Genomic DNA, 11,417 nt, shown 5'->3' with positions numbered 1-11,417 from the left:
ATATATATATATATATATATATATATATATATATATATATATATATATATAGACTATTTAAACTTTGTTGAAAATGTGCTATTTTTCAAAATGTTAAATAATAATTGCTAATTACAACAGTATCAGTGATTGACAATCCACAATAATGAAATAAATATTTACATGAGAGACAAAAATCTATCACTTTGTTTGTAATACGACACAAAAAAAAGTAGCATGTGAAAAGTTTTTTCTCTTCTTTTTTTGGTTTAAAAAATATTACTAACATTTCAAAAGCAATGTCAACGTTTTTACAATACGAACAAACAAATTCTGTAATAATTTTTTATCTTCTGATTTACCAATAACACAATCAACTAATTCGGGTACTGAATTCAAAATAATTGACATTGTGCATTCTGTACTTATTTCATAATTCGTTGGAAATGAATAAATAACTGCACTAATATTTAACGGTGAGATAACTTGATTGAATTGATAATTCAATTCTTTCAAGTATAAATTGAAATCTGAATAATCGTTATAGGTCTCATCATTTAAATAATATTCAGAGAATTCCGTTAAATCACTTATAACAGAATCTCGTGATACATCATCGTAAGTTGTGTACAATTTTGTATGAAATTCCGATAGTTTTAAGCCAAGGCTTGATTTTAAATAAAAAGAAAACTTTGAAAAATCAATAAAATCATCATCGTTAACAGCAACAATCTCATTATTTAAATCAGGATCCATATTATTTTCTTTCAACTCGGTTTTAACTATTTCATAAATGTTTACTGAGTTTTCGATCATATTTTTAACACGATCACACATTTTTCGTGCAGCTAGATGTTTTGCGTGTTTTTTTGTTGTCTGTATTCCTTCCTCAATTAATGTAAATATTTTACAATGAATTGTAAATATTTTAGCGTGAGCTGGACCTTGATCACCTACTGTTTCATAAATTGGGTCTGGTAATCCAACTTCAGCACACAAATCCTGTAAATTTTATGATTAATCATCAGAATAAACTTTTAAATAATAAAATATAATTTAAGGGAAAAAAAAAAAAAAAAAAAAAAAAATTACCTGCAATTCACCAATGGCATTAACAAATGGCTCATCAGATGAAATACGCGGAGGTGGCTTTAGTTTAGCCGGCGACTTATCATCAGGTATCGGAGGTAAGGCTGGATAATTATTTTCAGCGGCTATTCTTTCCAACATATTATTAGCTGCTAAATGCTTAGCATCTTTTTTACATCGTCCAGTACCGGTAGCAACCAAACCTTGACATGAAACTTGATACGTAAATGTATTCTCGTGAGTACCACCGCCGTCGTAAATCAGTTCATAATGAGGAACTGTTCCATTTTTCACCATCATTTCTTGTAAGATAGAGACTGGTGTTTTTATTTTATTATTCATTACTCTAAAATATATCATTCAATTTTATTAATCTGTTTTTTTTTTTTTTTTTTTTTTTCCATTTAAATAATTGATAAATAAAATTCAACACTAACCTTATTTAACTTTCAATATATAATAATAGACTATATATTTCAACAGGTTCCGTTGCTAATGTGTAAGATGATAGAAGAATTTATATAAAGTACATAACAAAGGTAATTGAATCTTTTGACTTGATGACAAAAGTTTTTACAGGCACTTGCAGGTTTACAAGAATTAAAAATAATATATTAATACAAATATAAAAATTTCGTTATTTACAAATGATCAACGGGGTTAAGATGATACAGAGGAAGGTATTCTACACGGAGGCTAGATATAAGGAGGACGATCGACATAGGTAAATGTACAGTTAGTGCGTCCGGAAAACTGAGGATAGATCATTTTCAAAAAGAAGCCGCTAGGGCGTCACTACGTTCGCTAATGTCCGGATCATGGCGTCCGTTTGTTATTGTTTATTAATAACACCAAATTGACATTCAGTTAGTTAATTAGTTTTTTAATTAATAATCAAAGTGATAATAGTTTAAAATGGTAAATAAATGTATAGTTGATGGGTGTTTGAGTGGCCGGATAAAAGATCGTAATAAAAATTAAAATTAAATAGTCGAAACACGTCTTTATTTATTGTGCCACAGGTAATATAACCTAACTTAGTATTTTTGTAAGAAATAATTTTTATACTAATTAAATTTATATTAATTAAATGATTATAAAAAAAATTTTACCTATAGAAATTAAAGGAAATTATAAGTGCTCTTTTTTCAAAATATTTTTTTTAAATAATTTATGTTACAAGAGTCCCAAAAATTTTTATATCAGTAGATTTTAGTATCATTTTTGATCAAATTAAAAAGAAATTGTAAAAAGGTATAACGTAATTTTTTTCTTCTTAGAATTAGTTTTAAAAAAATTGCATCGTTACCATTTTTTTGGAGCTAACGTTTTACTCAAAGTAACTTATCAAAATTATTTCCAAATATAACTTCATGTCAATTTTTTGTTTGTTTATTCAAGTGTCCAGACTTGTTAAAATTGTGGTACTGTGGATTAAAGCAAGATCTCACCCCAAAAAAAGATTATGTCTGTGAATTACATTTTAATGATCAAGATATTATTAAAACTGATAAAATATTATTGACTACTGGAATTTATGAAGAATTACCTCGAAAAAGATACTCGCTAAAGCCTGATGCTATTCCGACGTTGAATCCGAACCGTGTAAACAAAGCTTGCAACAATGAAAATAACGAAGCTCAGTATATGCAATGCCATTTATTAATTACAAATGACCATAAAACTAACTCACCACAAAACCAAGAACCAATAATTAGTAATGATCTCATAAACATAATTAATTGTGAGTCACCAAAACGCATTGACGTATTTGAAAATTTTGAAGAAAATGATAATTGTGAGAACGAAATGCAGGTAAGAAAAATTAAAATTTCGAATTATTACTCTGCAACTTAAGATAAAAGCACAAACAATTAGGAGGCCTAATTACTCTTGTTTGTTAGAATATTTATTTAAGTACTTGAGATATTGAGAAAGTGAAGCTCCCTGCCTTCGTGGAGCAAAAAAAGTAGTATACACTCTACGGGAAGTAAATAAAAAAGCCTCAGATCACATATTTGTCAACCTCGGCTTCGCCTCGGCCGACAATTACATGTGATCTGAGACATTTCTTACTTTTCTTCCGTAGGTGTGTAATATACTATTATAAATAATAAGAAACATTCACTATAAAAATTATCAAGTTTACTCGAATTTATTATAGCAGTGTATGAGAGTTAAATTTGAAAAATATTGTTATAAAACAAATAGTCTTTCGAAAAGAAATTATTAATTATTTTTTTTTCATATTCACGTTCTTTTCTCTATTCAATTCTTTAAAACAAAAGTAAATGAAATAATTAAAGAATCATGTTATAAGATATTTCAATAAGTCAAACAATCTGAATTATGAATATGTTAAAAAAGTTAAGTCTTTAGACATGTCTCTTATATCGTCTCCTATAAATTTAGAACTATTATTACAAAAAAATAATCATTAATTTTTGTTTATTTAATCATTTCAAGCCACGTGAGTTATCTACTCCTGAATTACGTCTTGAGAAATGTTCTTTATTAACAATTATCAACGTGTTGAAATTCAATGCTTTGCCACAAAATTGGAGTTGGACAACAGATTTAGTTAATCCAAAAATATAGTTTTATGTCATTTAGATAAAGTATCCATGAATTTAAAATTTCGTATAAAAATAAGTGAAGACTTCAATATATCAGTAAGAATTTTTAGATCTTGTAATTTATTTTTCACAGTATAAACATAAAGTTCCGAACGTTGGTTGCTAACGAATGTTCAAATTTCTTCGAAGCGAACATTACACAGAAATATATCAGTTCTCAAAGTTATTTTCTCGATTTTTTCGCGTATTTTTGAAGATTTTGATAGAATAGCTTTCAAGAATTTTGAAAATTCATAAGAATCTAATGTTCGAACGTCAGTTTTTTTTTTTGTGGTAATGTTAACATTATACTTTTGATTAGTTACTTAACTTGAAAACGCAAGAGTCGGTAGAATTCAATACCAATTTTTCCCAAATATCTGATTTTTGGGAGTTTTTGAAGGAATTGGAAAACTGTGAGTTATGTGAAGGGACTGGATTACTTTTCCATTTTTGGCTACGGACATTAATTTTTTGTTATTAATAAATTTAAAAATTTGCTATCGATTTTCCATGTTTAAAAATCGATTACCAAACTTAATAATTATTGTGTATCTTAAGTACGGAGCACATTAGTATACTCTACAATTGCCTAAAAATGATAATTCTAAGGTTTTTTATTACTTGTTAAATGAACTTTACTAGTATCATTTCTCATTAATAATAGATGTTCATCGGCGTGTTCTGGTGTGTCATTGCCTGACGAACAATATAAGAAACAAATGAATCTTTTTCGATGCTTTGCTTGTCGGCAATTGAGACGGAAATTGCAAAATCGATCGTACAAAGTCAAACCCGACATTAAAAGTTCGTACACTGACTTGAAGTACCAGGAGAGCCTGAAAACTAAACAAATTCAGCGCCTCAAACGTAAAGTAGGTATTTACTTATTTATCGTTTCTTCATGTATACTTGATTATTTACAGGTTGTGAGTGTTTAAGATCAATATTCTTTTATTTTTTTTTCAATAAACTTAAAAGTTTGATACAATGCTCGTTACATTACATTATCATTTCGTCAATACGGTTTAGTTTGTGAATACAAATTTAATCAACTACAATCTGAGAACTTAAATTAAATCACCTGTAAATGCCTATTTAACTATTTAACCCTTTACAGAATGAATCACTCATCAAAATTATAGAAACGCAACGACTTAATTGTATGGCAATTAAAGATGAAGCTCTAAGAGCGGAAATTTCTATTTTGCCTCCCGTGCAACAACTAGCAATTCGTGCTTGTTTTAATGCAGTAAAAGCTAAAAATGCCAAACAACGAAGATATACGGTTGAGTGGGTTTATGAATGTTTGCTACTTGGTATAAAAAATGCTGCGGTATATGAACGACTCAGAGAACGTCAAATCCTCCCTCTTCCCTGCAAAGACACCCTTAACAAATATATCCAGAAGTTGGATAGCGCTTTTGGTTTCCCTAAAGCCATATTCGACACTCTTCGTATTAAAAGTTCACGTATGGAACCACATGAAAAACGGGGTATCCATGCACCATTCCTGTCACACTTTACTACTAACTGCAAATCTTAAAAATGCAAATCTTAAAAACGCAACCATTTTAACTATATCTAACAACTCTACTTAGCTATCGAGTATGATTATATTAACAAATCCGAGCGCATAAGTTTTTAGCTGAAAAAGTAATTCGTATTTGATATTTTTAAATAACTCTTTAAAAGCTTCATTAACTTTTAACAGTAGCTGGCTATTATTGTTAGACTACATCTGATTCACATTTATTTCATTCTAACAATTTTTTATTTTTTCTCCTAGGTACCCTTTTAATAGATGAAGTAGCTTTAAGTGAAGCCGTGAAGCTAAATCGGAGAACTATGCAGCTTGATGGTTTTGTAGACTTGGGGGCACATACTCCGGAAAATTTAATCAACAGTCGGGCTGATCATGCCTTAGTCTTCATGTACCAACCTTTTCAGGGTAACTGGGTGCAAGTAGTTGGTAGCTTCCTGAGCAGAAATTCTGTCACGAGTGCCATTCTTCACAAATTACTCATTGAATGCATCGTATTACTGGAGAATGCTGGGTTTTATGTTGATGTCGTTACTTCTGATGCAGCTCAATGGAACAGAGGAGCATGGACACTTTTCGGTGTCAAAGATGGACAATGTAGCTGTGATCATCCATGCAATTTTGACCGCAGACTTTGGTTTATTTCGGATTTTCCACACTTAATAAAATGTTTCAGGAACAAAATTATGAAACGATTGTTTTTTTGGGTAAGCTTCTCTTATAATATGATTTTTAACACTAGTGTACTGTTATTCACGATTGAATTTTCAATTTAGTTAGCATTGGAATGAATATATTCATAAGTGACCTATTTAATTTTACAACTATCAAATTTTTCAATGATTGTATTTAATTATTTATGAAAATGTTATTTATTTTTAGACTCCAGATGGTTTTGTAAGAAAAAGTCATTAGGAAGCTTTATTATTGCATGAAATTTATCTGAAAGCCAATCTAAAAATAGCTTATCAACTAACTCCCCAGCATTTAAATCCAGAAGGATATCAAAAGATGAATGTCCCGTTGGCTTATCAGGTAATTATAATTATAAAGCTGCGAGAGTAAGTTAAAATGAATTTAAGATTATCATTAACATCGAGGTAACTGGCCTAATATTTATCTTTAATTTCTAACAATTCATATTATAAATAGCTGATTCAGTTAAAATAAATAATAAGATGTATTTATTCTTATTTTGATAAAAAATTAATTTTTATAAATTTTCAATCATAACAACTGCTTATCTAATTTTAATGAGAAAAATTAAAACTTTTTGTTTTTAGCTTTTTTCGAAAAATATACAAGTTGCAATGGCGACTTATAAGAACGCTACTCCTGAGCTCAGTGATTGCGATCCAACAGTGGTTTTTATTAAAAGAGTAAATGATTTAATTGAAGCCATGAGTTCACGTACTCCTTTGAATGCTTTACGTTTAAATGATAATTGTCCCCGAAAAAAGGTAATTTTTAATATATACATTAGGTCTTTTGATAGCTTCATACAATTTTTTCGCAATAATAAAGCGAAAATTATAGTTCTAAACGGAGAACCATTGTCAACATAAAACCATCATTATACCATGTGTACATGATCACATATTATAACCAATATTGGAAAATATTTATAAAGTATATATATGTAAGTATATAACTATAAAAATAATTTAAGACACTCCAATCTTATCATGACATTATTCCTACTAATGTTTGCACATAATCCAGTCTCGCAAGTTTACTTACATTTTCAATATGAAACTTATTAAACGAAACTTCAAATGATAGTCAAATTCAATGAATTTGAGTTTATTAGTTGCGGAAGTTCCTAATCTTTATCATAGCTGATATTCTCTTGGACTATGTATCCTATTTTCTGAAACATGCATTTTTCTAGAGTAATTTCTACTACCATAAGATAGAGGATAAATAAGTAATGCTATTTATTTTTGCTAGGTAATAAGTGATTTTATTGATTATCTGAAGATTTGGGAAGCCAAAGCTAATGAAGAAAGAGAACTTTATAAAAAGAAGAAGAAAGGCAAAAAACAAAAATCAAAAATGAAAATGAAGTTGATGATAAATTTTTTTCGCAATTACTCCTAGTACTCTTACTGGATTAAAAATTACGTTACAGGCTACTTTAGAGCTAAGTGAATTTTTGCAAAAAGAATGTAATTTTGAGTACTTGATGACATCGCGGCTTAATCAAGATCAATTAGAAGTATGTATTAATCGTTGGATTTTTATCAAATGAATAATTAAAAATTGTTATAGTAAATATTCTTTTTTTTTTAATATTTGAATCTTATTTAATTTATAGAAGTTCTTCGGTATAATGCGGAGTGTTTGTCGTTGCAACGATCATCCGGATACAATCCTTTTCGGGCAAGTTTTTCGATTATTGTGTTCATATTCATTAGTCACGCCGCCGAAAGGGTCCAATGTCACAGCTGGTGAATTACTACAATCTTTAATGCAGTCCAAAGATTCTCTGGCTACAGCTAATGCATTAAAAAAAAATTGGCTGAATGAAATTGACGCTATTGTTGAAAATGGTATTTCTAGTAATAATTATTCGTCTAGTGATGATAATAATAATACATTTTCTCATCCAAATACCTCTGTGGCTAAAAAACCCTTTGAAAGCTTGTTAGACGAAGATAGTGATGACGATAATGATGATACTATACCGTCATTTATTAGAAAACCATTCGAAAGTTTATTAGACGAAGATAGTGAGGATGATATAGAGGACGATGATGATTTGTATCACGATAATCATTATCCGTTCGAAAATTTAACTGAGGTTGACGATTCTTCTACTGAAAACAACATTAATCATCATAATCAAAATAAAATTAATATTGATTCAAATGAAAACTTTTTACAAAGTGAAAATGATTGGGAAGGAAGTAATAGTTTTCGTGATGACCAGCATTACCATCATGATTATGATGTTGTTTCCACCAGTGATGGTATAGTTGCTTATATTGCTGGATATGTTGCGAGAAAATTTCAGCGAATGACTTCTTGCTGTGAATGTATTGAAACATTACGCTCTGCGAATTCCTCTGAACGTGATCGGGTCATATAATTAATGAGCAATGGTGGATTAATTTTTCCCAGTGAAAATTTATTCAGACTAATTAAAAATTGGAACAAATAGTTTTAACCGTAGTTGGTACTAAAACTGTTAAAATAAATACTATGCACCAAGTGCTAGAGAAAATAGCAAAAGCTAAATGCCTCCCCATCCTAGGATGTGATGAACACAAAAAGGAGCTTACGGCTAAAATATTGAATAATTTTGTAATTATGAGAGGTAATTTTTAGCTAATCTTATCAACCGAACTCTTAACGAACGAAAGATGATGGCCAAGAAACATCGTAAAATTTCTAAACTAGCTTAACTTATTAAACTCTTCAGTAATATTCTACTTTCAACATATATACGCTTATTAATTAAGAATAAAATTACCTAAACTATTTGAATACTTTATTATTATTATTATTATTATTATTATTATTATTATTATTATTATTATTATTATTATTATTATTATTATTACTATTATTATTATCCCAATTCGCAACTAAAAATGAAATTTTAATGTTTTCTTTTGATAAATGTGATTGTACATTGCATTCCGCGTCATTTATTTAAAAACCTGACATTAGAGACACTTGCGCATTCTAGTGGTGAAAGATCTGTCCTCCAATTTTCGGACGCTTGTAATACATTACGATCGTCCTCCTTATATCTAGCCTCCGTGGTATTCTATATATAAATATATCCGGATATTTTATATAATCATGCAATGTGCGATGGAAATCTGTCAAGACAGAAGCGCTGCCACAAGTGTGTATAGTTTGTATTAAAAATTACAGATGACTCCACAGATGGATTATATCAAAATGGTTTCTTCTCAATTTACCAGCGGTAATATTTAAATTAAAAATAATTTATCAAAAATTAGTATTTTATTTTTATTGTATATTGCAAATAAAAATATAAAATATTGACTTTTGCTATTATATAAAATTTTGCTAAACGTTTAAAAAATAATTTTTTTTATTAATTAGATATTATTAAAATTTTTTAATATTAAAATCCAATTCACGGATTTGTATCCATATGATGTATGTTAGAACTCTTTTTAGTCGAATTTTGCATGAATAAGTAATTAATCAGAAAGATTAAATGTATGTTGAATAGATGTATTATTATAATTATTATAATAATAATAATAATAATAATAATAATAATAATTATTATTATTATTATTATTATTATTAGTACAGTTTCTTGAGTTTTTAAATTAATTCTCGTGTTATTAATGTACCAGCGATAACATAAATCTTATCAGTTACTCCACCAGTTAGTTGTGTACAAGGCTATTGGCCAAGTGTTTAATGTAAATTAATTACTAATGATGGCATTTAATCGTTTTATAATATCAAAATTTTTACAACTAAAAATATTTGTAAGTTTATTTGATTTTATAATTAATAAATTATTTAATTTAAAAGATTTATTTTTTTGACTTTAGAAAAGACAACTAAGTGTTATATCAGAACCGCAATTTATTGGGATTAAATCGAAATTTACAAACGATCTCAAGTTTATTAATTGTGAAAATTATGAAACAATTCCAATTTATAGAATTTTATCGGCTCCAATTAAAAAGACTAATTATCAAGACTATCCGATTAAGGTATTTACATATTTTTTTTATAAAAGTAACTTTCCATTTATATAAGGTTTTTAATTTTTATTTTTTTTCAACGTCATATGTGATCCAGGTGGATCAAGATAAATTGGTAAAAATGTACCAAGACATGATACGAATTTCGGTAATGGATAAAATTTTATATGAATCTCAAAGGCAAGGACGTATTTCATTTTATATGACAAACACCGGTGAAGAGGCCATACAGATTGGATCTGCTTCTGCTCTTACATTAGATGACATTGTATACGGGCAGTATCGCGAAGCTGGAGTGTTAATGTGGCGAGGTTATCGATATCCTCAATTTATAAATCAATGTTACAGCAATTGTGAAGATCCTGGTAAAGGAAGACAAATGCCTATACACTATGGCTCTAAAGAATTAAATTTTACAACTATTTCATCGCCTCTTACAACACAAATGCCCCAAGGTATTTTTTTTTTTTTTTTTTTTTAAATCACTACCTACTGATATTTTTATAATTGAAACTAAAATTAATTTTATTTAGCATCTGGAGCCGCTTACGCACTTAAATTGAATAATCGTGATGCTTGTGTCGTTTGTTACTTTGGTGAAGGAGGAGCTAGTGAAGGGGATGCCCATCCAGCCTTTAACTTTGCCGCTACTCTGGACTGTCCAATTATTTTTATATGGTATTAAATGTAAATATTTAATAATCAATAATATAATTATTAATTACTTTTCAAATTTTAGCCGTAATAATGGATACGCAATATCAACTCCAGCTAATGAACAGTACCGTGGTGACGGAATAGCAGCTCGTGGGCCAGGCTACGGAATTCATACAATTCGAGTTGATGGTAATGACATACTTGCAATGCATCACGCTACAAAATTTGCTAGGGATTATTGTATTACTAATAAAAAACCAGTTTTAATAGAAGCCATGACTTATCGGTAATTATCTAAAATTTTTTACTTCTTACTGTGAGTATAATTTTAATTTTTTGTTATTTTAACTAGTATAAGTCATCACAGTACATCAGACGACAGTACAGCTTATAGATCAATCGAGGAAATAAATAAATGGAATCAATATTCACCTATACTGAGATTTCGGGATTATTTAAATACTATTGGACTGTGGGACGATGAAAAGAATCAGAGCTTCAGAAATCAACCCTTAAAGAATTTATGACAGAGTTTGCTATTGCTGAAAAAAATCAAAGCCTCACTGGAAAGAATTATTCTCTGATGTTTATCAGGAAATGCCACCGCACATCGAGTAATTGATTTAATTATTTTCATTTAATTTAAATAATTTAAATTATTTTTTTTTTTTTTTTTTTTTTTTTTTAGGAAACAAATGTTAACTATGGAAAAACATTTAAAGGAGTACGGTGAACACTACCCACTCAATGATTTTCAACCAAAATGATTTATAAGTGTTAATAAAAAAAAAAAAAAAAATAAAATAAAATAAAAAAATAAAAAAACCTGAT

The 11,417-nt window shown here is 28.6% G+C and overlaps 3 protein-coding genes across 3 annotated transcripts; 2 read left to right on the top strand and 1 right to left on the bottom strand.

Moving 5' to 3' along the window:
• Window positions 1-37: 37 nt before the first annotated feature.
• Window positions 38-1,753, bottom strand: LOC141535252 (uncharacterized). Its single transcript, XM_074255112.1, has 3 exons — window positions 1,506-1,753; window positions 1,072-1,414; window positions 38-981 (listed from the first exon to the last, which is right to left on the bottom strand). Exons 2-3 carry the CDS (start codon window positions 1,408-1,410, stop codon window positions 262-264), a joined length of 1,059 nt encoding a protein of 352 aa, XP_074111213.1. The 5' UTR covers window positions 1,411-1,414; window positions 1,506-1,753; the 3' UTR covers window positions 38-261.
• A 4,854-nt stretch (window positions 1,754-6,607) lies between these two features.
• LOC141535272 (uncharacterized) lies at window positions 6,608-8,709 on the top strand. Its single transcript, XM_074255133.1, has 3 exons — window positions 6,608-6,747; window positions 7,408-7,444; window positions 7,544-8,709. Exons 2-3 carry the CDS (start codon window positions 7,412-7,414, stop codon window positions 8,315-8,317), a joined length of 807 nt encoding a protein of 268 aa, XP_074111234.1. The 5' UTR covers window positions 6,608-6,747; window positions 7,408-7,411; the 3' UTR covers window positions 8,318-8,709.
• Window positions 8,710-9,406: 697 nt separating this feature from the next.
• Bckdha (Branched chain keto acid dehydrogenase E1 subunit alpha) lies at window positions 9,407-11,411 on the top strand. Its single transcript, XM_074255079.1, is given in 9 exon segments — window positions 9,407-9,707; window positions 9,774-9,938; window positions 10,027-10,384; window positions 10,463-10,607; window positions 10,669-10,872; window positions 10,939-11,069; window positions 11,072-11,137; window positions 11,140-11,200; window positions 11,275-11,411. Coding segments are annotated over 9 exon segments (1,263 nt in total). The 5' UTR covers window positions 9,407-9,653; the 3' UTR covers window positions 11,354-11,411.
• The last annotated feature ends 6 nt before the right edge of the window (window positions 11,412-11,417 follow it).

This window comes from Cotesia typhae, unplaced genomic scaffold, assembly GCF_013202065.1.
Source record: "Cotesia typhae breed Kobodo isofemale line unplaced genomic scaffold, CoteBio_Ctyphae contig_123, whole genome shotgun sequence".
In the NCBI taxonomy this organism is placed as follows: Eukaryota; Metazoa; Arthropoda; class Insecta; order Hymenoptera; family Braconidae; genus Cotesia; species Cotesia typhae.
The sequence above is the reverse complement of the archived record's forward strand: the minus strand, read 5'-3'. Positions and strand labels throughout refer to the sequence as shown.